Source organism: Gavia stellata, chromosome 9, assembly GCF_030936135.1.
Source record: "Gavia stellata isolate bGavSte3 chromosome 9, bGavSte3.hap2, whole genome shotgun sequence".
NCBI classification, from domain to species: Eukaryota; Metazoa; Chordata; class Aves; order Gaviiformes; family Gaviidae; genus Gavia; species Gavia stellata.
Window position 1 is genome coordinate 25,520,923 of NC_082602.1, and position 24,196 is coordinate 25,545,118.

The following is a 24,196-nucleotide window of genomic DNA, read 5'->3' on the forward strand; positions in this document are numbered from 1 at the left end:
CTCGCTCCCCAGGGGTGAGAGCGCAGCAGGGCCATGGGGGGACTCTGTATATAGGAAGTGCGTGGTGGTGGGGCTTGGGGGGCTGTGAGTGGGCATGGAGGACCCACGGCTCTGGCAAAGCAGCCAGTGCCCTCGCTCCCTGGCCGCGGCCCCGGCGTTTCCCCCCATCCCGCGTGAGTCCCCCTGGGGCCCCTTTGCAACCCCTGGCTCCCGGTACCTCCTACTTTTGTCTTTTTTTTTTTTTTTTTAAATAATATTATTAAAATTGTAAGTTTAAAAAAAAGAAAGAAAAAAAAATGGGAAAAGCCCCCTCCAGCCCCCTTGCCAGTTCCCCCCTCCCTGCCCTGAGCCCTCTCACCCTGTCCTGACTTTTGTACAGGCTTCTTCTCTTGGAAGTCTCGTTTTATATCCAGTTCGGAGAGCTTCAAACCAAGGAGAGACTTTGCAGACTTCCTTTCTAATCCCTCCAGGGGCCGGGGGGGGGCAGCCCCCCGCCTCCCTCCTCAATGTAAATCTTGTGTGCTGTTGTCCCCACTCCCCTCTCCTCGGGTTCGTGTACCTCGTGCTTGTACATTTCCGCGCTGTAGACAGTGTGTACGATACTGTTCTTTCAATGTGTTATCACTAGAGCAGGTGCCTCCATTGATGTTAGGGGAAACGATGAGAAAAATAATAATTTTTGGGGGTTTTTTTGGTTTAAAAAAAAAAAAAGAAAAAAAAAAATAGTCCCTTCCAAGGCTTCTTCCAAGGAGAAGACGGGAGGTGCCGGGGGAGGGCGTTTGTGCTCGCTAGCTCACCCCAGCAGCCTCGGAGGGGGGATCTGGGTGAGTCGGGGGTCGGGTTGGGGCTGCCCATGGGCAAACAGCCCCCCCCCCCCGCCGGTGTGGCCCCGAGGTGCGGTTGCAGCAAGCGCTGCCCTGGGGGTGGTCGGGGTGGGGGGGCTACCCTGGTGGGGGGTGTGTGTGTGTGCAAGAGCGTGTGTGTGAGAGGTTTGTGTGTCTGTCTGTGTGTGTGTAAGGGAGCCCGAGGCAGGCAGAGCAGCCCTGTGGTTTGGGGGGGGGGGTGCACCCCACTCTCTGCTGCCCCCCCTGCCCCCAGCTCCCCGCAGGGGATCCCGCAGCACGTGTCCCACTGCCCCGTGGGGCTGGGGGCTGGCAGGTGTCGCTGGGTGGCTGCCCCCTCCACGGGGGCCTCTGGCTGTGGCAGGGGTGTTGCCTGCACCCTGCGTCTCGCCCACCCATGGCTGAGACTGCAGGGGATGGCTGAGGCGGGGGGACACCCTGTGTCTCCTCTCTTTCTTCTGTCCCTGGGGTTGAGAGAGGCTGGGAGAGAGGAGTGCCTTGGCTCAGCCCTGGCCTGATCTCAAGCCCAAAATCCCTGGAGAGATGCCTGCATCAGCTCCTGGGCCCCTCCATGGGCAGCCCAGAGGTGGAGGGCTCAGCCCTGTAGACCCCCAGCTGCAGGCATGGGGGGTCCCCACAGCCCCTTTGCCGGTGGGGGGAAGGTTCCCAGGATGGGAGCCTGGTGTGGTGGGGAGGGGGGGCTCTGCTTTGCAACTAAGGTACGATTCTTGCTGCCACACTGCTGGGCTCCCATGGAGGGTGTGGAGCCCCTTGCCCCCGCCCCCCCCCCCCCCCCAGGCACACTGTAATGCCTTTTTGTTTCTTTTTTTTTTTTTTTTTTTTTCCTTCCTCCCCTCCATAGTTTGTGCCATTTATGAGTCATGTATGGTACCAATAAAATGACTTTTCGGTTTGAGGCTGTCCCGAGCGCTTATTTTTGAGCATAAGACCCAGCCGACGTGGGCAAGGCAGAGGGGGGTCCCCTTGTGCCTCTGGTGCCCTGGCCAGGGGGAGTGGGCACGGGGCTTGCTGTGCTCCCAGGCTGATGCTGGCTCGCCTTGGGCTGCTGGTTCCCAGCCAGGCCCCGGCCGGCTCCCTGCCGCGCTGTGGAAAGCAGAAATCCCAGCAAGGACAGGGCACGGGCTGCTGGGAAATGGCCCTGTCCCTGAGCCAGAACAAACAAGCGGCTCAGGGCCTGTCCTGACACCAAGGTGATGGGCATGTCTCCTGGGGAGCGGCGGGGGTGGCATGGGGCCGGTGCCGCTGTGGGAACAGGGCAGCAGCAGCTGAGTGGCATGCAGGGGTCCTGGGTGGGCAAAGGAGGGGCTGTGACACCCCCCACGGAGAAGGAAGCACAGCACCAGCCTCCATGGGGGCTCCCCTGATCTTCCAGGAGCTCGGAGTCCCTATGCCAGCACTGGGGGCAAGATGCTGGTCCCTGGTTCCCCCCGCCAGCTGGCCCCAGAGATGGCATTTTGTTGTCTCCACTGGGTGGGTGGCCCAGGGTCAGCTGGGCTCAGCCCCCAGCCATGGGGACAGGGTGGGATTAAAATGCGAGTGCCTCAACCAGTGCAACCCCCCCTGCCCTGGCCAAACGTGCAGGGCAGGGAGCCTGCGGCTGTGGGCATTGCTGGGGCGAGGGCAGGTCTGGCAGTAATTGGGGAGGAAAAAGGGATGTGGGGAAAACGGGGCTTTTAAATTAGGGCTGATGCAGCAGAGGGTGGGGGCAGGATGGGCCCATGTCTTCAGAGCAGGGGGACAGGGACAGGGCTTGGGTTGACATCTGCACTGAGGGATGTCACTTTGCCATCCTTTCCCCGATGGGGCTGGGATCAGGGTGGCTGCAGGGTGCCTGTGCCTTGGTGGGAGCTCATGGCATGGTGAGCCCATGGCGTGGTGGCACCCTGGGCCGAGGTGTCAACATCCTCGCTCCTCATGTGCACCGAGCTCTAACAGCCTCAGCAGGATGCACTGGGGCGAAGGGGAGTAACACCCTGGGGTGTAGGCAGGGAGGGAGGCGGGGGCCATGCCACAGCACAGAAGAAGCAGGATCAGCAGCAACCAGCCACCAATGCTCCCGGTGAAATCACCACTCCATGAAGCCCCGTGGGGATGCCCAGCCGGATCCTGCCCACATGTGGCTGTGGGAGCTGGGCGCACACTGATCTGGGGGAGCGCAGCACTGGGGGCAGCTGGCGAGTTCCACGTGGGGTCCCTGGTGCCCAGCTGCCCCCAGGAGCTGGCAGAGGGCCCTGATGCAACTCTTCATGATCATCTGAGCTGGAAAGCTCAAGAATGCCTGTGAAACCCCCAAACCTCCCTTCCCACGTCAGCCCTAGTGTTGTGAGAAACTTGCTGAAGTTTGGTTTTGGTTTTTTTTTTTTTCCTTTTTTGAGGAGGGGGCATCTGTGTCCTCCGCTGCCGTGCCTTGGTGCCAGTGCTGGCTCCCACACAGCTCCCTGGCACCCGGCATGGGCCAGGCCAGGAGGAAACCCCGAGGCAGAGCTGCCTTCCTCCCCATGCCACCTTCGCCCAAGGTCACGGAGAGCAGTGGCTCCTGCTTGTGCTGGGGAAAGTTAAGCAGTAACCTGGGAGGTGGCAGCCAGCAAACCATCAGTGCTGGGGCGCCAGAAGCCTGGCCGTGCGAAGGACATACGGGTATGGCTCACCCGGACTCCCCCCTGGTGCCCATCCAAAAGCACATGGTGCCCCATGCGGGAAGAGGGGGCTGGGGCAGGGGCCAAGGACCATGCTGGGGGCACTGGCTGCCCCGAGGAGGGAGACAGGGAGGTGCAGGGCATGGCTGAGGGCTGGCATGGAGGCAAGGTGGGCAGTGTGGGGGCCTCTGGGCATGGGAGCTGTGGCAGGGTGGGCTGCTGAAGAGGCCAGAGCTGGGTCTCTGTGGGGCAGAGGGGGAGCATCACCTGGGCATGGGGCAGGGGCTGGGCACCGGGGACAGGGGGCTCTCCCGGGTGGGACGGGGCAGGGGCTGGGGTCCTTGGGGCAGATGCAGGGTACTGGGGGGGGGATGCGGCAGGAACAGGGGTCCCTCCGGGGGCAGCCGCAGGGTGCTGGGGTAGTTTGGGGCAGGCGCAGGGGTCCCCCGTGGCGGAGGCGGGGTGCCAAGGCGCAGCGGGGCGGGTGCGGGGGGCTGCCTCCCGGCAGAGGCGGGGGCCGGGGCGGCCGCACGCCCCGGGCAGACCCCGGGGGGCCGGGGCGGAAGAGGCGGCCCCGCCCGGCCCTGCCCACCCGTCCCGGGGCCGCCCGTGCCGCCGTCTCGGTGCGGAGCCGCGCCGTGTCGCGGAGCTCCCGCCGCCGCCGCCCACAGGGACGCGACCCCCGGGGCAGCCGCCCCGCGCCCTCCGGGTGCGTTCGTGGCACAACCGGGAGAGACCCGCGGTCCGCCCGCCCCCGGCTGCGGCTCTCGGGCACCTGGCAGGACCGCGGCGGCGGGGCGGGGGTTGAGGAGCACGGGGCGGTGGCAGGGGTAGAACCACGCGTGGCTCCCGCGGCGTGGGGGGCCTCCTGGGCGGGCGGGGAGGGGGGGAAGGAGCCGGGCAGGCGCTGGCAGACCTCCAGCCTTGGAGGAAGAATCCCGGCTGGGGGCCCCTGAGGCTGGCCCCAGCTTGGGGGGGCTGGGGTGCGTGTGGAAAATACCGAGTTCGCTGCAGTGCCCCGTTTGGGAAGGATTTTTAAATGCAAAACCTGCTTCTGTGGCCAGAGCTGGTTTGTGCCAAAACTGTGGCCGGCGCGGTGCACCCTGTCCTGAAGGGATGCAGCTGGTGCTGGGATGGAAAAGGCGGGATGGTGGCCCTCGGGATCACCACGGGTCACCCAGCTCCTGGGTCAGGACAGGAGGAAAGCAGAAAGGGCACGGGAGCTCCGCGGAGGGCGAGGGGGGAGGCTTCTCCCCAGTGCCTGGGGTGGGGTGGGTTGGTTGTGACCCCGACCTGGGCATGGTGAGGTGGCCCGGGGTGGCTGGGTGCCAGGAGGTGGCAGGGGCAGGGAGGGGCGATCCTGGCGTCGCCACCTTCCCCGGCAAACAGCTTTTCAGCAATCGCAGCTGAAACTTAAACAAACCATAAAGCCCAGGTGCTGGCACTGTGCGGCTGGGCACTGCGGCAGACGTGGGCGCACGGAGGTGCCAGAGGACAGGGTAAGTGCTTCGTCTCCACTTCATCCCCCATAGCCCCTCTGGTCCCTCACGGGCACCTCCTGCCTGGGCCCCCACCCCGCTGCTCCCGGGACTCCCCATCCCTCCTCGGTGCTCTCCTGCAGCTCTTTCCTTCCGGGCAAGAGCTGGCAGGTACCTGTTTTTTTTCTCCACGCATTTCCTGCTCGGAAGCAGGGCAGGCGTGACCCTGTGCTCCAACGACACCGAGAGCCCCTCTCTGTGCCCAGGCACCTGCCGGAGTTGCAACGATGGAGCTGGGGAACATCTCACAGCCTGTGTACGGCCCTGGCCCCGAGGCGCCGGGGAGCAGCACGCCGGGCCTGGTAGGGATGGTGCATGGCTTCCTGCGGCTGGTGCAGCCCAACGCTCTGCCCATAGGTGGGTGCACGGTGGCGGGGGGCTGGCGATGGGGTGGGGGGGCTGCTTGAGCTGCAGGGTCCCTGTTGAGCCTAAGCCCTCCTGGACTGGCGACTGTCCATCCAGCTTTTAAATGCTGGGGTACTGGGTTAGGAGGGGTATGGGGGGTGGAAACAGAGTGGAGTCCCGAAGGACTGCCAGCTGTGTCCTGCCTGTGTCCCATCACAACTGTGGGGCAGTCTCAGGTGGGCCCCAGGACAGGTTTTGGTGGCAGTGCCACCTTGCAGAGTCCTGCCCCATCCTTCCTTCAGGTATCTTCATCCCAGGCCCCAACGAAAGGTGCAGAGCAAACCCCCCGTTGCCTGCAAGTTTGCGGGGTCCTTGACTGGCTTGCAGCCCTCTGTGCTTGCAGGTGACAAGGTGTGCTTAGGCAGGACTCAGCTTGGGGCCACCAAGAGCAGCGTGTTCCACTGCCAGTGCCTGCACGGCAGCGCTGCAGGTACCCCCTGCGCACTGCCCTGCTTGCCAGCACTTGCCCTCCCTCCTTCACCTATGAGGGGATGCATTGCTGGCATGGCTCTGCTCCAAAGTGGCTGCAGGTCAGCATGGGTGATGCCAGGACCCTGTAGCTGCTTGATGCTCCTGGGGCGAGTGCTGCCCACCTTGGGAGGCGTTGCCACTCTGGCTGCCAGCACTTGTGCTTCCTCCTTCACTGGGCTCAGCCCCTGCTCACCAGCGACTTGCAGGCTGATGCGTGGCAGGCAAACGACACAATGGCTTTGTGGCCTTGTTCGTGTAACGCAGATACTGAGGTACAATCACACAGCACGGTGTGCCGGCACGGCTTGTAATGAGGCCATGGGGCATGGGCAGGGCGAGCCCTGGGGAAGAAAGAGGCAGTGCGGCGGGGGAACTTTGCCCCAGTGCCCATCCCATGCTGGCAGTGCCGGCCAGGTGTCTGCCTGGGGCTGGGCTGCAGGACAGGAGCCCAAGGGCAGCCGAGGTGGTTGTTGGAGCATCCTTCCCCGAGCCTCCTCCTTGTGCCTGCTGGGGCAAGGACCGCATTGCTCCATGGACCCCTGAGAGCCTGGGGGCTGGCAGTGCTTTTCCCGAGTGCAAAAGGGCTGTGTGACATGATGGCCAGGGAGGGACAGCTGGAAGGGAGAAACATGCCATGCACTCTCAGCTGCTCTGAGCTGCAGCGCTGGAGGTGATGCCCGGTGCTGGAAGCCCCTCTCTGGGGTGAGCAGGGTGTGGGGCCCTCCTGGAGAGGCCCCCCCAGGGTCCAGCACCTGCTCACGGTCCTCTTCACTCCTTGTCTCCCAGAACTGATTGCAGATTTTGGGCATCCCCAGAGTGAGGAGGCCATCGGGGAACAAGTCCAGGAGGTAAGTGGGCAGCCAGGGCAGGGAGCTGGCAGCCCCAGACCGCCATGGGCTGGGGGATGCTGGTGGGTGCTGCTCTGAGGCTGAGCCCCGGGTGCTGGGCAGCAGCAAGGGGAGATGTGCAGCCCCCTGGGGGGATCCATCCTGCCCCGTGGGGGTCTGGACAGGACCCTCAGAGCTGGGGGGCCTTCAGGGATGCCAGCACTATGCTGCCTCTTGTTCTTCCTCTCCCAGCTGCTGCTCTACGAACTGGGTTTCCTGGTCTGCATGGCCATCGGGCTCCTCTTTATCATCCTTGTGCCCCTGGTGGGATGCTGCTTCTGCTGCTGCCGCTGCTGCGGGAACTGCGGTGGCCGCATGTACCAGAAGCAGGGCCGGCGGATGGGCTGCCGGCGCCGGGCACTCTGGGCCTCCGTCCTGCTGGTCTCTGCTCTCCTCCTGTGAGTGCGCTGGCCGGGAGGCTCCGGATGGGACCCGACAGTGGGTGGAAACGCCGGTGCTTGGCGGTGCTTGGCGGCCATGCCAGGAAGCTGCCATTGTTCCCAGGAGCAGATCCCAGCACGGCGGGACAAAGAGGAGGAAGCAGTGGTGGAGGGGAGTTGGCCCCGGGGGGCTGTGTGTTGGCATGGTGCAGACCCTTCCTGACAGCTTCACTGCGGGGAAATGCAGGCGCGCCAGGCACCAGGCGTCCCTGTGCCTCAGTTTCCCGTGTCCCTCCTCTCTGGTCCCTTGGCTGCGGGCAGGGCGCTCGCTGGGATGCTCTGGAAGGGGGGACTCAGCAGCGTGCTCCAGACCCTGCAGCCTGGGGTCGGTGCCGGTGGATTTGGAGGGTCCTGGGGGGGAACATTGGGACCGAGCTCCCCACATGCTGACCCTGTCACCTTTCCCTTGCAGGGCCGGCGACATCTGCGCCTTCATCAGCAACACGCGCTTCTCCCAGGCTGTGTGTGGCACCTTCCCCAACGTCAACAACACCCTGGACAATGTCCGCACCTACCTGGCCTCCATCCCCCAGGCATGCCTGGTCCTCTTGCCCCGGCTGGGGTGCCTGATGGGGGGCAAAGAGCCCCCCGGGGAAGGGTGACAGTGGGGCTGGAGGCGGGGAAGGGTCCCCACCTGCACTGACACCCCCTCTCTGTCCCTCCAGCAAATCAATTTTGTCATCGACAGCAGCGACATCCCACTGGGCCACGCCAATCACAGCCTCCAGGGTGAGGGTGTGCGGCAGAGTGGGGGCTGATGCATCCTGGGGGTTCTTGGGCAGTGGAGGTGGCTGGGGGTGCTGCAGATGGTTGCTGACCCTGGGATCCACTGGGCTGGTTCTCATGGGGATGTCTAAAAGGAGCGGGTTTGGGGGCTCCTCCAGGCTCCTGCTCTACTCCAGCTGCTGCTTTTCCCCGTTCAGCTTCGTCTCTGGGAGGGTGGTGCAGGTGTTGGCAGGGTGGGGGGGTCCCCTCTGCCCACCTTGCCTGGAGGGTGGGTGTGGGATGGGGTCCTGGGGGTGTTGTCAGTGTTTTTGGCAGCTCCCTGCAAGCCCCGAGCTGCTCAGGGCAGCCTGGTACCGCTGCTGGGGGTCCCATCATTGACACTGTCTCTCCCATCTCCACAGACATCGGGCCCAACCTGGGTGGCATGATCGTCTTGGGCATCAGGAGCAGGACGGATGGGGCTCTGGGATCCCTCCGGAGCCTCTTGCAAGGTAGCGGCCCCATCCCTGGGGGGCCAGCAGGGCCTTGGAGGGGATTCAGGGGGACACTGGGGCAGGTGCATGCCTGGAGGGCTCCAGCAGGTTTGGGTAAGGCCCCCAGGGAGGGGGTTCCATCTGGCCACTCCAGCCCCAGCCTGGGGCAAATGCTGGGACTTTGGGGGGGGTGTCCCTATGTTGCATTTTTGGATGGGTCCCCGAGGCTCAGCTGGGTGAGGACAAGCCCGTGCTGCACTGGCAGGATGAGGCCTTGAGCCCCTGCTCTCTCCCCAGGGATGGAGACGCTGGCGACCGCCTTCGGCAGCATCGCCGGCACTGGCTCACGCCTCGAGGAGCTGCAGAGCAACTACAGCCGGCGGCTGGCCAGCCTGCGGGACGACCTCAACCAGACCCTGCGGCGCTGCGGCCGCCCCTGCGGCAGCGTGTCCCTGGACGGCCTCGCCTTCAGTGCCAACTTCAGCACGGTGAGGAGGGGCAGGGTGCGGGGCGAGGGGCCCCCTGCAACCCCTTCCCCAGCCCCCTGCAGCCCCCTCACCCCAGGCTCTTCCCCACAGATCCCCGGTGTGGAGCAGCAGCTGGAGGCACTGGGTGATGTGTCTGGCTCCAACATAGCCACTGATTTAGAGAAGGTAAGGGAAGGGGTCGTCCCCCCCCCGCACCCAGGCACGGGGCTGGGTGCTCCTGGCGCTGCTGGGGCTGTGCTGTGAGAGGGTGGCTTGGGAAGAGCTCTGCCAGGAGTTAATTGCTGTTGTGTGGAGGGATGTGCTAGTCAGAGGTCTGCCTCGTCCGGAGCCTGCCCGCTGTCCCCACCACCCCCCGGGCACTGGCATGGTCAGGGCTGTCCGGTGCCACCGGGATCTGGGGATGGAGGGGATGTGCTGCTCAGCCCTGGGCTGTGGGCAGGGACATGAGCTGTATGCTGTGCCCCCCTGAATGCAGGTTAACAGCACGCTGGACACGACCCCTGCCAAGGTGCAAGAGCAGTCGCAGGACATGGTGACAAGTAAGCAGGGCTTTGTGCCTTGTGTGCCAAATTCCCCCTCTCCCAGGGCTCCATACTCCCTTCTCATTCCATCCCTGCCTGGAGACCTCCCCTGCTGCCACCCCCCTGCCTGCAGCCCTGGCTGTCCCCACGTGCCCATATCCTGATTCCATTCTTGACCAAAGCCACCCCTTTCCCATCCTCTCCCAGTCCCCGCTGCCCCAGGCTCACCTGCCCCAGACCAGCAGGACCTGGGCAGCAGTTCACAGCATCAAGCTGTCCCCGTCCCCTGCAGAGACCCAGGACCAGCTGGGCCTCATCAGGCAGGAGATCAGGAGCTTGCAGGAGCAGCTGCCGCTCCTGGATGTGGAGGAGAACGTCGGGGCCTTTGTGGACAACACTACGTCAGTGCTGGAGGAGTACAGGGAGCCTGTCATTGCCTTGGATGGGCTCAGGTAGGCGAGGGGCTGCTGCATACCCTGGCTGCCTTGTTCGGGGAGGCTCAGGCTCTCAATCCTCCAGTTGCTGGGGAGCTGGGGGCTTGCTCGGTGGTGGGGCTGTGGGTGCAGGGTAGCCTTGCAGCCACCCATGCCCCTTCTCTGCCAGGATGCCTTGGGGCTTTTTCCTGCCCGAGGAGGCAGCTGGTGGGTTGCCGGGAGCTGCTTGGGGTGCCAGGTCCTGCTGTCTGACTCCTGCCCCTCCTCTTTTCCCAGGTGGAGTGTGTGTGTCCTCCTGTGCTGCATGGTACTGCTGGTGGTCCTCTGCAACGTTGTCGGGCTGCTCCTGGGGCCCCTGGGGCTGAAGGAAAGCGTGCTGCCCACGCAGCGCAGCAGCCTCTCCAATGCCGGCGGGAACTTCTTCATGGCGTGAGGCTCCCTTGGCTGCCGAGGACACGTGCGGGAGCGATGGGACGGGTGGGCAGGGCTGGCCTGGGGGTGCTCAAGCTCCTAAATGAGCAAATTACTGTGCCTTAATGGCCTGCCCCATGGTAGCTCAGTGTGCAGGTGGTAAACGCGAGGGTAAAACATGGTGCCGGTGAAAAGCGTTCGAGCAGAGCTTGTTCACGCCTTGCCAGTGGGGGCCTGGCAGTGTGTGCGTGGTCCCCTGGTTCTGCAGGTGGCTGGTGGCTTCCCAAGCTGGGGGAAGCCATGCCGGGGTCCGAGACCCAGGGTGCAGCCCAGCTGTGCTCCGGGGGCTGAAGACAGAGCGGAGATATGCTTGTGGGAATGGTGGTGCTTCCCAGCATTGCTGGGGGGGGCAAGGGGTGTGCAGGCTTTGGGCTTTCTGAGCTGGAGGTCATGCTGGGCAATGCCGCATAGGGCAGTGCCCCATTGATGCCAGGGCACAGGGCCCGGGGTGCTGATGGCATCTCTGTTGTGGCAGAGGGGTTGGCTTCTGCTTCATCTTCTCCTGGTTGCTGATGCTGCTGGTGCTGATCACCTTCGTGCTGGGGGGGAACATCTACGTGCTCGTCTGTGAGTCCTGGCGCAGCCAGCAGCTCTTCCAGGTGAGCTCCCCGTGGGGACACACCCCTGCCTATAGCCACTACTGCTTTTCCAATGGCTGCTGGTGGAGAGGAGGCAGCGCTGGCTGGTTTGGGATGCTATTCCCAGGTGTCCTGCCCTGCACCGTGTCTAGTTCCTCCATCTCTTCCCTTGCTCTCAGCTCCTGGACACCCCCGGCCTGATCCCTGGCTTCAACCTGTCGGAGTTGCTGGGCCAGGAGAGCGGCGCAGTGAACTTCTCGGAGATGTACAGGTGTGTCCCAGCCCCAGTGCCCTGTCTTTGGGGAGGAGTACGGCTCCTCGGTGCCCTCGGGTGCTCCTCAGGATGGGGGCAGCTTGTCCTACCTGCCCTGGCTGCGGGCAGGCACCAGTGCCAGGGAAGGAGCAAGGTGTGACTTACTTGCCCATGCAGGTGAGGACGTGCTTCTGGGAGAGGGTGGCACTTGCCTGCCCCTTTTCAGCCCTGTGTCCCCCTCCTGTAGGCACTGCCAGCGAGACGCTGCCCTGTGGCAAACGCTGCACCTGGACCAGAGCGTGTCCCTAGATGAGCTCTTGAACATCAGCCAGGTGAGCGCAAGGGTGCCGGGGTCCAGGGCGGTTGAGGTGGGGGTGCAGGGCTGGCGCTGGGGGGACAGTGAGGGGCCGGCGCTGTGCATCATCATGGCTCCCCCCACCCTGGCAGTACACAGGAGAGATCTCCACGGCCTTCGAGAAGATGAACATCACCCTGAGCCCCATCTCGCTGCTCAACCAGAGCCAGAGAGACTTGCTGCTGAACGCCAGCCGGGCTGGGCAGCCCCCCGACTTCTCCCCCACCCTGGAGCAGGTGGGCTGGAGGAGCCTGGTGTTGGGATGGGGGGTTTCGGGTTTGTGTTGAGGGGGTCCATTACCCCCTCCCCTTTGCTACTGTGGGAGTCCCAGTTCAGGCTCCCAGGGTGTCCCCTGCCATCCATGTTACCCCTTGGGGCAACTGGGCACCTCCTCCACCCAGGAGGCCCTGGCTCCACTCTGCCCCATGGGGATGGGGTATGGCCCCCGCCATGTACCCCCAGTCTCACAGCTCTGTCTCTGCCTTTTCCAGCTGGGTCAGAACGTGACCCAGAGAAGCCTCCTGGATCTGGCCGCAGAGCTGGAGCAGCTGGCAGACAAAGCGGTGAGAGACCATGGCACCCCGGGGCCATCGCCACGCTGTCCCCAAAGCCACTGGCTGCGGGGGCTCCTCCGCAGACCTGCTTGGGTGCTGAGGGGAGGCGAAGCCCTTCACTCTAGCCCGGCCCCCCATCAGATGGCTGTGGTGGGGCAGGGACCCTGTGCTGGGGGGCACAGCTGACTGCAGCTCCTCCAGGGCACAGACGTGAAAGAAGACCTGAAGGCTGATGCTCGCAAGCTGAGGGAACTGGACAAGGAGATGCAGATGAGCTTCTCTGCGCCACTGGTGAGTGATGCTGGGGTGAGGAAGGTCCTGGGAGTGCTGGCTTGGCCTCCCCCAGATCTTGGAGCCGCCTGGCAGGGTCTTGGCTGAGCCACGGGGTCCGTGCCTCTGACACCTTCCCTCTCTCCATCTCCAGCAAAGCCTGAAGGAGAACATCCAGTCGGTGCAGAGTGGGGCTGCCCAGCTTGAGGTAAGTGGCACGGGGGGGCTTCCTGCATGCACCCTGCTCCGGGGCACCCTGGAAAGCACCCGCGAGGTCCTGCAGTGAAGATGGGCAGGGGCTAACCTGCAGTCTGGGGGGCTGCTGGCTGCTGTGGGACTCCCTGAGTGTGCAGGGTAGGGGCTGCTCATGGGGCAGAGGGAGGGGGCCTACACCAGGCACCCTGCGGGTGCAGGCTCCCTCCACCCAAGGTGCTCGGGCACTACCTGTGTGTGACTGTGGGGGACACAGCAGCTCAGAGGCACTGCACCCCAGGGATCGCTGCTGGGTGGGGTGGGGGAGATGCAGGGACCCTGCTCCCCCCATCGCACTGCTGAGAGCACCTTTCACCCCAGGCACAGACAAAAGCTGCGCTGGACACAGCCAGTGAAACCCAGGAGTTCCTGGAGAGGGAGACAGCAAACATCATCAAGAATGTGAGCTTGCCTTGCCCTGCTGCCAGGCCAGCCAGCGGGGATGTGACTGGAGCCCCACACCAAGACCTCCCTCCATGCAGGAATACCAAGCAATGTCTGGCTGCTCGCCCTGCCCTGTCATCTTCCCAAGGGGTCCCCTGCACCCTTGGGTGCCCCCTCCCCTTATAGTGCCCCAGGCAAGGGGCCGGGGCAGGTGGGGGCTTGCAGCCCCACTGCTGCTGGGTTGAGGTAGTCTGACAGCCCTGATGCCAACATGGAGGGGACATGGGGCATGGAGTGGGCTGGGGGTGCAGCATCTCCACTCTCTGTTTGCCCCCCCAGGAGACGTGGGCCTTCCTGGAGGAGCTGTTGGACTTTTTTGAGACCTATATCTCCTGGGCCAAGAGCAGGGTGAGTTGAGCCTTCCTCGGTGGGGTGGAGGGAAGGGGAGGACGGGCTGCAGGGTTTTGGGGACACTGACATGTCCTGTCCCCACCTTGTCCTCAGCTGACAGAAGATGTGGCACGTTGCAAGCCCATAGCTCAGACCCTGGATAATGTGGAGGCCATCACCTGTGACTACATCCTGGACTCTCTGGTGAGTGGGGCAGCAGTGTGTGGGGTGATGTGTGTGGGGGGTGGCAATGAGGTCCCCTTGTCTGCCTCATGCACAGGTTGAGGGGTGCCCATCTCTGTCCCAAGCAAGCAGGGCTCGGCACCTCCCTGGCGGATTGCTGTGGATAAGAGCAAAGGCCAGGCTGCAAGAAGGGGTGGGTGGGTGGTCTTTGGGGGGGGGCTGGGAGTGGAAGAGGCTCTCCCAGTCGCTGTCTGGGCCCTGATGGCTCTCCCCTGCACCCAGAATGCCTTCTGGTTCAGCCTGGGCTGGTGCACCTTCTTCCTGCTGCCCAGCATCATCCTGGCCGTCAGACTCGCCAAGTTTTACCGCCGCATGGATATCACTGATGTCTACAGGTGAGCAGCCGCCTGCCCCCTGCAACCATGCTGGGTCTGGGCTCCCCCCTGTGCGCTGCAAACCACTCCTTCATGTGCCCTGTGGCAGCCCGTGGGGCTGATCCTAAAGTAATGCAGGCTGTGGGGGACCAGGGAAGTGGCTTGGGACCTTCAGCTTCCTAGAATGGAGATGCATCGGAGAAGAGCATGGCTCTGCCTGCTCTGCAATTCCTCTTTGGGCAGCTGAAGGTGCATGAGACACCCCCCCCCACGTCAGAGGAAGGAGCCTGGTTTGCACGGCAGGGCTGCAGCCCCCAGCCCGCCTCAGAGGTCTGCCACTTGACTCGCTCTGCTTTGCACCATTTTTTGCGCTGAGGCCCCAAAACGGGAGCACAGCTGGATGCCATGCAGAATGCAATGCACTGCACGGTTGGCATCGCTGCCACGAGGGTGCAGTGCTTGCTCACACACCCATGGCCGCTGGTGCCCTGGGGCTGCCCCCCAGCCCTCGGGGACCCTTTCCCTGTCCCTCTGGGGGCCTTTGACTGGCAGCCTCTCCTCCAGTGCTACTGCCAACCCCTGAGGATAGTGAGTGGTTTCCAGTTGGATTTCTAACTGTGGAGGGCTACGGCTTGGCCCTGCAGTGCAGTCAGTTTGCTGGGGGCTCCCTGCTCAGGCCCCCCGCCTGCCATCCGGGGTCACAGCTGCCTGGGGAGCCAGGGTTTGCAGCACCCCCGTGCCCATCGCGGCCCAGCCAGCCCTTCTCCCCCTGCCTGCTCCGCTCCTCACTCTGTGCCCCGGCTCTCCCAGGACCCATGCTGGAGTTGTACATGGTGTGTGCAGGACGTGGCGCTGAGCTGCGCTGTGCCCTGCCTGCAGCATGCCTGGGGTTCCCACCGGTGGCCCCGCCGCCTTTCACTTCCCCCTGCAGCCGGCGGCTGAGCTGGCTGGAGACACGGGCTCAGCTGCCAGGGAAACTTGGGGGAACTGAAATTGTGGCATGGGGGAGCTGTGTGCCACTGAGATGGTGAGCGTGGGGCCCTGCTCTGCCTGCCTGGGGAAGGAGCAGTGATGCTCTGGGGGCAGCAACGTTCAAGGGGGCTGTAGGAGCCTGTGTTCTGTGTCCAGATGGGGCAGCCGGAATGGAGGGGACCATAGCACCCTGCAGCCCCCTGTGTCCTCCTTGTGTGCCTCAGGGGAGACCCTGTCCCAGCAGGAGATGCTGGGCTGTCGCAGGAGGCACCTTCTTGCACCACTGACACTGTCCTCTCTTTTTTTCTCCCCTCCAGGAATGAAGCCTTGGAGATGTAAGTAGCAGTGTCAGGTCTGGGGGGGGGCACAGCTCCTGTGGTATGAGGGCACAGAGGGAGGGGGGCAAGGAGGGCAAGTGTAGGTCAAGGAGGGTGCTTGTACCAGGGGAGGACTGGGAAGATGGGACCTGTACAGTGTAGACTGTTCTGGGGTCCCCCCATCATCTTCCCATACTCCTCAGTTTGGGGGTGTTGCTGCTCTCAGCTTACCTCAAGCTGGCGGGGTGGGGGGTGGAGTCTCCACACCACAGGGACCATAGGGGTGGGATGACATTTGGCTGCCTCAGCGCATCCTGGGCTGTCCCTTGCTCCCCTCTGTGGTTGGGGGGGGTGACACAAGTGACCTTGGTTTTGCAGGCCACCCACATTCAACTTCTACAAAATCCCCCGGCCGTCCACAAGGCATTAGCCCCCGTTGCCCACAGCACAGGCGAGATGGACATGGCTGCCCCGTCTGCTGCGCCTCCTCCCTGGGCACTGGGGAGCAGGTTAAGACCTCCTGGCTGAAACCCCCTCCCCAGTTCCCAATGTGTGATGATGCCCTGGTATGTGTGGGATGGGGGGCTGCCCCTTGAACTGCCCCAGGTGGGACTTCACCACCCCGCCCCCCCAGCCCCCAAGGGCTCAGGGCAGCTCGCACTGTCCATGCCACTGCAGCCTCTGCGCTGCTGGCCAGCGGGAACCTGCTCACCCAGGCCCCTCGCTCGAAAAACGCGACTATTTGGTTTTGCAGGGAGCCTGACTTTTTCCAAGGCTGTGATTTTTTGGGTGTCAAACAATAAATGGGGTGTTTGCGTGCACTGCAGGCATGCGGCTGTGCTCTTCGTGTCTGGCTGCGATGGAAGGCACAGGGGTAGGGGCAGGGATGGTTCCCTACTGCCAGCACTAGCTGGGGCTGTGTGCCTGGGACTGAGGGCTCTTGCTGCGGTCCCCAAGTGTGCTCTGCCCACAGCCAGCTCTTGGAGTCCTGACCCAGCTCATGGGTCCTCTGGCGACCCTGCTATGTGTCATCTGTGCGTGTCCAGTTAGTTTATGGGGTGCCTGCAGCTCCCTCCCTCTACTGGGTATAGTGGCATGGAGACTTTGTGTCCACCCCTGCATGTCCCACACTGCTGCATGGCCCAGATGGGCACGACAAGAGCTGCATACACAGATAAGTCAAGGACGACTTGGTCTGCAGCCGTGGTGGGGTAGGTGCAGGTGTTGCTTTGTGCTGCTCCTTGATGCAAGCGCAGGAACCATCCCGAAAGCTGGGTCAGGCATGGGGGACATATGTGAGCAGCCTGACTCTTTATCGTTTTTTCCATTTGCCTTCAGATCTTCTAATCATTATTTTTCCCTTCAGGCATTATCTGAAGCTGCACTGGCCTCACCTCCTCCTATCAACCCCCAGCACCTGTCCTGACTGCAAAGAGAGCCCCATGCTTGCCTATCACCCAGCTGAATCTGTCCTGTGTGGTGGCTCAGCCCCCGCTTCCCCCAGGGATGCCCACCCTTTCTGGTCCTTGGGGAGGGATTTCCTGGCACCCCTTTGGAGAGCATTTAGCTCAGTTTTGTCTCCCCTTGTTTTGCCTTTGCTCTCCCCAACCCTAAACCCTTAATCTCCTGAGTTGTGACTGTTTTGTGCTTTTTTAGGGGCCACGTGTGGAAGTCTCCATCCCCAAGCCTCAGGCTGTCCCCACTGCATAGCGTTGCCTGCTTCCTCTTCACTTGTTGTGCCTCGGTGACACCAGTCTGTGAAGGACTGCTGCTGGCTTCAGTTTCCGCTCGCTGGTTTTGTGGGCACTGTTCTCTTCCCGCTCCCCTCTCTGCTCAGCCTCTAGCCACGGCCTTTTCTTCTCTGCAGAGCTAGTCCTGGAAGGCAGGGAGCTTGACCCTCTTTGTTTGCTGCGTCACTGTGGCCACCTGCATCCAAACCCAGCCCTGGCAATGAAAATCCCCCCCTCAAATTACTGTACAGCCTTTGCCAAGGCATGAGGCTTGCTCTCAGCAGCTCCCCATTCAGCGCTGCCCCCGGGTGGCATCCCAGTCCCTGGACCTGTGGCTCTGAGAGGTGCCTGGGTCCCTCTTCCTCCCCCTGAGCAGCCCTGGGAGGAAGGCAAGAGCAGCATCAGGCAGGGCCAGCAGCTGCTCAGGGAAAAGGCAAGGACGGCTCATTGCAAAATGCCCACAGCAGCTGCCCCTGGCTCTCCTTTCAAGCCAGGCTCCCTCTGGTCACAGCCAGAATCCACTTCCCTTGTGGAAGAGGGAAACTTGCAGCACCCCACAGCCACAGCACAAGGCCCCCCATAAGGAAGGTCTCATTGATAACTGGCCAGCCTCTAGAGAATCGTTGCAGCAGTTCCTCTTCCCCTTTTCCAGACTTTTTTCCACCACAGGGACTTTCTGCAGCCAAGCCCTTGTCTGGGGGAGGCTCTGCTGCATCTTTACAGCGGTTTGACAAACCAGGATCCCTTCAGTGGCAGCCCTGCCCCTGCATGCCCAGGGCAGCAGGCTCCTGCGGGGACCATCCTAGTGTTCCCTGTTGCTGTTTTTTTCCGGCCAGGAACAAAGGGACAAGTAGCAGCTCTTGAGAAAAAATTTTCCATTCCTCACCCCTATCTTGGGCCCAGCTGCAACCATGCACTGCCTGGATGGCCCTTCTCTGTGGCACACGCACTCCTGCCTGCCCCTGTGGACTCCTGCCTCCATGGTTTCATAGTAGTAAGGCGCTGAGTGCCACAGGGGGAATGGGCTGTCTGGGCACAGCTCGCTCTCTGAGCCCAGCATGTACCAGCAGTGAGCCACGCTGGGCAGTACGGTGGTGAGTTGAGCTTGGCCCCTTTTCACCAGATGCAAAACAAAACTGCCCTCCTCCTGAGGGTGTGCATCCTCACAACATCCACCACCACCCCAGCACTGCTTTAGAAACCTTTATTTTTAAAAGGAGTATCTTCCACACTTAACCCCACTCTCAAGAGGACTAAATGCAGGTGAATCTCCCCTGTCCCATCCCAGCCAGGCTCTGCCAGCCCGGCAATGCAAGGGACGGTTCTTTCACATCATAGCCCGCACACAGGGGCAAAGCCACAGCCAGGGTCTCTCTCCTGGAGGAGGGGGCCAGGCAGTGAGCACCGGAGAGAGGCTGGAACCTGGATCTTCCTGCATGACTGCTCTCAAGTTACACTGACTTTGCAAACAGAGGCACAACATGAGCCAGACAACCCTGACAAAGCCCCTTTGTGTGCAAAGGGCAAAGGTAGAGGAGATGGGAACAGAGGGCCTGGGCGTCCTGCAGCATAATCTAAGCTTCCACAAAGGAAAGGGAGAGGCAGGGCCAGCCCCAAGCTCATGCAGGCTGCTGCCAGCTTCTCAGTTCAGAAGAGAGTTCGGGTACCGTCTGGGATAGAGAGATAAGGGAATTAGGCTGCTGTCTTCAGCTAAGTAGCTGCAATCAGTCACAGCTACAAGATTGATCCCAGAGGAATTGCAGCGAGAAAGCGCGCAGAGTGCTGCAGCTGCCAGTGCATGTGCTGGGACCCCCACTACCACGGAGCAGTGCCACACCGGCATTTAGCATCTAACTGAGCCCAGAACAGCAGGACTCAGTGACCCCGCTGCAAGAAACATGCACAGTTTCTCACAGGCAGAGCTTGGATGCAGCACCCAGCCCACTGAGCAGAGAATGGGCGGGGGGGGGGGGGGGGGGGGGGGGGAAGACTCTGTGCAATCCTGCCCACCACCACTCCTAGAGGATCAGGGAAGTAGAAGTGAAGTTATAAAGGAGCCAAGCAAACAAAAACCAAAGTGCTTTGGACAGGGAGCAGTTCTGTAGTCCTGTAGTGCAGCCAGCACTTTCATCTGCAAATGCATCTGGCATTTGCTCCTCCGCTGGGGCACACACAATTGCACTTGCTAGAAATAGCCAGAAAGCCTGCCCTGACTTCAGATGAGATCCCCCAGCCACCCAACGGACTTTTTGAGATGCTGCTGCAGGGAGGCTTCAGAAAGGAGCAGCCTTCTGTACTGCCAGGCAGGGCAGGATTTCCTGGGGTGGATGTGGCTTTCCCCTCCTCGTGCACCCAAGGCTTGGGATCCCAGTGTGCTTCCCCCCTTCATGCGGTGTCAGCCTGTACCAGCGTTGAGGGGGAGGAAGTCCTTGCCATGGGTGGCTGAGGGGCATCATCGGCCACTGCTTTTGAGGGGATCTTGTGCTCTCGGGGTGGGGTAGGAGGGGGGAAGGTGGGGCTCTGCAAGGCATCCAAGTACATCTCATCCTGGATGCAGGGACGCTGTACAACCCTCTGCAGCAGTGGCTTCAGCAAGCCTACAGTCAGCTGGTTCCCCTCGCTGGAGAAAGGCACTGGGTTGTCCTGGGAGCAAGGGAGGTGCTGCAGGACCACAGTGAGGATGTCCGAGGCGGTAAGCTCAGCGGGGCACAGCGGCCACAGCGTGTCCAGATATAGGTCCAGCTCCCGGTGCTGGGCAAACTCTGCCAGCAGTGTGGTGAATATCTCCTTGTTAAGCAAGGGGCTAAGCTTGGAGAACTTCTCTGCCACCTCCACCACCCGCTGCCACCGCTTCAGGCGGACGAGAAGGTGCAGAGCTTGCAGCACAGCCTTAGGCCTCTTGCTGCAGAGCAGCAGTTCGAGCTCCATCTCATCATCTGCCTCGCTGCGCTTGTTTTTCCTGGCCAGTACTCCCAGAGCTCTTTTGTACAGTGGCACCCGGCCCTCTGGGCCCTCCTTACTGCTGTATGCCCAAGAGATGCTAACATACTGCTGGGTCAGCTCCACAAAACTGGGCAGCCACTTGGGTTTGAACCTCAGGAAGGAGGCACAGATGAGCTCAAAGAGCGGGACCATCCCATTCTGACCTACCTCCTCCTGCTGCGGCCCTCCCAGGACCTTCTTCCACACTTCCGGGGTGGCCCTGGCTACCAAGAGGCCATCCCCATTCTGCTGCAGCTGCAGGCAGCTCCTCGTGGCCTTCCAGGCAGCCTTAGGGAAGGAGGCAAAGACAGAGTTCAGGTAGGCCAAGTTGTCCTTGTCCATGTCAGAGTGCAGAACACGGCTGACCTCCTGCTCCACCAGTTCCTCACAGTAGCGTTCCACCTCACTCTCTGGGGCACACACCACGCAGGTCTTGAGGAGCTCCAGGCTCATGTAGCTCTGCAGCTCGAGGCTCATTGTACTCAACAGCTTGGCATAAGTGTCTTGGAGGCCTCGGGCTGGCTTTTGCTTCTGGCAGAGGCTGTGCTGCAGGATGGCAGCGAGGGCCACAGGAGCCTGGAACGCACCACCTTTCTTCAACTTCTCCACTGTCAACTTGGAGCTGCTGAGGCTCCTCCTCTGATAGTATCTGCAGGCCTCCTCGAACACCATCTCCACCAGGCACGGCTCAGGTCTGCTGCTGTCCTCAGGTTTGGAGAAGCTAAAGCTGTAGATGCCAGTTTGAGTGAGGAGCTGGATGCTGTCCTCCTCTCCTGGGGACTCCAGAAAATGCACCTCTTTCATGCTCAGGATTTTCTTTTCTATGAGCCTTCCACTGTTCTGGTCGACAAGGTACAGGACCCCAGCCAGCACACAGCCCAAGATGCTGCCAAAGGTCTTCAGCTGGACAGGACTTCCTTGGGCCAGGGGGCCTCCATCCAAGTCAAAGATATGCCTCTGTGTCCCATCTGGCTCCACCATGTTCACTGCACCCTTCGTGCTCACCAGCAGCAGACCCCCACTGTTGGACACAGCAGAGGTGTGAATGTCCAGAGGTGCCAAACCTGAGAGATGACCCACAGAACCAAGCAGAAGCTTCCTGAAGTCTGACTCGCTGCTGGAGTGCAGCACCTTGCTGTGGACAAAGCCTGCAGAGGGGGCTGTGATGGTGAGCTTTGCCTTCTTGGGATGCCAGATGAGGAGGAATTTGGAAGTGGTGGCAAAGCTGGCAGCAGCAGGCACCAAGAAGACGTGCTGGGGGGAGGCCAGGACCTGGTACTCAGGGCTGTTGTGCAGGACTATCCCTACGGTGCCCAGCCGCACACCTTGCTCCCCCACCTCCAGAGCTCGGGTGCAGACACAGAACCTGAAGGCACACTTGCTCATGTCCGAGTGGGCATCCAGGGGAGGCCTCTCCTCACACCACACCAGGCTAGTTCCCTGGCTGCACACAGAGACGATTCGTGCCCGGGCACCCTGGCAGAGCTCCAGCGTCTGCAGCAGCTGCCAGCCCATGGCCACCACGAAGTGCCAGACCTCAGTCCGGCCGTGTTCCCACACAATGGCCAGTACCCAGGAGCCCAGTATCACAGGGCTCTGCAGGAAGAGCAGCCCAACAAGGGCTGCCTGTGGCGGCTGCCAGTTCCTCTCCAGGTCGGCTCCACCGACGCCGTGGCGCTGGAAGGCCACCACCCAGGGCAGAGGGGGCGGCCGGCTCTTCTGCAGGACCAAAAGGTGCTGCCCATCGGGGCTGAACTGGATGTGGCTGGGCTCTTCTCCATGGCACAGCAGCTCCTGCAGCCAGTGGCCTCGGCTGAAGTCACTGAAGTCGGAGACCTGCCGCAGCATCCCGGCTCGCTTCATCATGGGGCGCCCGCCCTGGTCACCGAGAGCATGCACCAGGGCGAGCAGGGGCACGGAGCTCCTGCTGCCACAGAGTCCCCTCCCAGGACCCCCTCCCCTGTTCCCCAGGGTCTCCGGGGACCCCCCGACCCCCAGGGACGGCCCGGGCACCCTCCTCCCCCGGCCAGCCGGTTCCGCGAGCACCAGCCCCCCGAGGTACCCCCCGCAGCCCAGCTCCCCGGACACCCACCTCCGCCCGAGGGGACTCCCCGCTGCCCCGCCTCCCGCCGGGACCCCGCGGGCCTACCTGCCGCGGCGGCTGCCTGCCGGGGACGGGGCGCCCCTCCGCCGGGGCCGGGCCGCTGGCGGCTCGGCTGGGCTCGGCACGACGCGGCGCTGCGCAATCACGAGGCCGCGGGCTTCCGGGCGGAGCCGCGCCGCGCCGGCCCGGGCCGCCCCTCTCCTACTTCCGTCGCCGGTGCGGGGAGGGCGGAGGGGCCGCGGCCCGGGGGCGGCCTGCGAGGCCTCGCAGGCGGAGGGGCCATTTTTTACTGGGGGGGTGGCTGTGTCAGTCTCCCCAGGGAGAGGTGAGCTCCGTTCGGTCCGTAGAGGAGTCTCCCCGCCGCTGTCCTTGCCCGCGGCTGCCGCCGGGGACCGGGGCCACCCGGGGAACGAGCAGGTGGCGAGGCCCAGCGCTGACAGTGCCCCCTGCTCACCCACCCTCGAGCGTCGGCGGCGCTAAGACCGCGCGGCGCGGCCCCCCTCGAAGCGCATGCGCGGCACAGCCGGCGGCGCCTGCGCATTGGGAAGGGGAACGGCTCGCCCGCAGGTAAGTACTGGGGATCGGGGCGGGGGGGGAACGGGACGCGGCCCCCCACCCCCGTGGGGCCAAGCCACGCCCCCCGCCGCCCCTCCTGAGCGGCCGCTCGGGCTCAGGCTCGGGTCTGGGTTTGGGCCCGGGCCCGGGTCTGGTGGGCGGCGCCGTCTTCTGGGGTTCTGCCGCCCTGGGGGGATCTCCGCGGGGCGGGGACGCGGCCCGCCGCGAGGGGCCTCGCCGGCCACCGTCTCCCGGCGGCAGAGGGACCCGCCGCTGGCCACGCCGGTGTGCCTCGCAGGCCCGGCTCGCCGGGGCGCCGCGGAGCCTTGCCCCGCCCGTTGGGCAGCCGGTGCTGGCGGCACCTTGCTGGGGGGCTCGGGGGGGAAGGGCGAAGCCTGCCTTGGCACAGCCCCTGCCGCGGGCCGGTGGCCCCGGGCTGTGTCAGGGCCCCTCACGGCCTACCCTGCCCTGCGTGGGGCCCGGCCGCCTCCTGGAAACTTTGGGCGTGCGGGAGTAGTTTTACACAAGTCTGTTGCTGGAGAAGTTGTCGGTCCGTTCCCCGCCTGCCTGCGGTGTTGCTGTTACCAATAATAAGGCGTTACCACCGCGTTGCCCAAGTGCGTGCCTTCGGTGCCCTGCGGTGAGTGCTGCCGTGCCTGAGGAGGCCTCACAGCTGGCTGGAGTTGCCCAACCCTTCAGCTCTGCTGGCACAGCTGCTCACGGGCCACAGTGTCAGCTGGCTGCTGGAGTGGTTTGGGTTCAAGATAACTCTTTCTCGAAGAAGAATGAGCAGGGTGTATTCTTTTATTATTGATCATTCTAATTATCTGGTTTACCTCACTGTCCTCCAAGCACTTGTATTGGCAAAGCAAAGGGGACGACTAAACAATGGTAAAGGAGTGGGAACTTGTTATGCTTATTATGCTTGCTACATAAGCAAGCTTGCAGCTTCAGTCAAAACCCTGTTGCGTATGCCACTGTAAGAAAGTTTGCTCTTAAGACTGTAATCTGAATTCGGGCTGAGCAGGTGGGTGGAATATGCAAAGCAATGAGATAATTTGGATCATTCCAATATGTGGTGATTGCAGTTCACCAGCTGTTTGAGCTCTAGTAGGAAGTGTGACAGACATTTTTAAGAGGAATTTCGGGGGGCGGGAAATGGACATCCGTTTGGTTTTCCAATAATAATAGCGTAATCCTCTGTCTGTGTCACTTAGGACACTTTTTGCTGTGTGCAAAGAGACTCTGCAGCGGGGGTATATATGACATAAAAATGTTGAACAGTTATTGGCTAGCATGCACAAAAGAAACACTGAGGCTTTAATGAGCTGCTAGGCTAAGCATTCATCTGCTCACCACCCCTGCTAACACACCAGGCAGCCACACAGATATCCCTCGGGAGGGGCAGGGTCAGCCTCTGCTGCTCAAAGTTGCTGAGTTGCTATGTTCTGGCTCCCTGGTATATTTGTTTGTTTGTTTTAGGACTTACGCCTTTTTATGTTTTTGTTTTTCCTCCTGAGTGCTTGTGCTACTAATGGTCCATATCTCAAAAATGTTACCTCTCTGCAGCTCTACCGTTCTTATCTTGGT

At 62.5% G+C, this 24,196-nt stretch overlaps 2 protein-coding genes across 2 annotated transcripts; one reads left to right on the plus strand and one right to left on the minus strand.

The window, feature by feature from the left end:
* Nucleotides 1–4,538: 4,538 nt before the first annotated feature.
* LOC132317531 (prominin-1-A-like) lies at nucleotides 4,539–15,665 on the plus strand. The gene is given in 27 exon segments (XM_059821349.1): nucleotides 4,539–4,628; nucleotides 4,630–4,770; nucleotides 5,211–5,394; nucleotides 5,786–5,872; nucleotides 6,700–6,761; nucleotides 6,993–7,198; nucleotides 7,653–7,773; nucleotides 7,906–7,969; nucleotides 8,368–8,457; nucleotides 8,737–8,927; nucleotides 9,018–9,092; nucleotides 9,403–9,466; nucleotides 9,741–9,900; nucleotides 10,159–10,311; nucleotides 10,829–10,952; nucleotides 11,111–11,202; nucleotides 11,432–11,516; nucleotides 11,632–11,775; nucleotides 12,031–12,102; nucleotides 12,295–12,384; nucleotides 12,518–12,571; nucleotides 12,937–13,017; nucleotides 13,339–13,407; nucleotides 13,504–13,593; nucleotides 13,855–13,967; nucleotides 15,236–15,253; nucleotides 15,614–15,665. Coding segments are annotated over 27 exon segments (2,772 nt in total).
* A 3,300-nt stretch (nucleotides 15,666–18,965) lies between these two features.
* HPS6 (HPS6 biogenesis of lysosomal organelles complex 2 subunit 3) lies at nucleotides 18,966–21,810 on the minus strand. The gene has a single exon (XM_009815742.2). It carries the CDS (start codon nucleotides 21,808–21,810, stop codon nucleotides 19,351–19,353), a length of 2,460 nt encoding a protein of 819 aa, XP_009814044.2. The 3' UTR covers nucleotides 18,966–19,350.
* Between the last annotated feature and the right edge of the window lie 2,386 nt (nucleotides 21,811–24,196).

What these genes read in the sequence shown, in the direction of transcription:
- HPS6 (XM_009815742.2), bottom strand. Translation starts at nt 21,810, where the DNA reads ATGAAGCGAGCCGGGATGCTGCGGCAGGTCTCCGACTTCAGTGACTTC.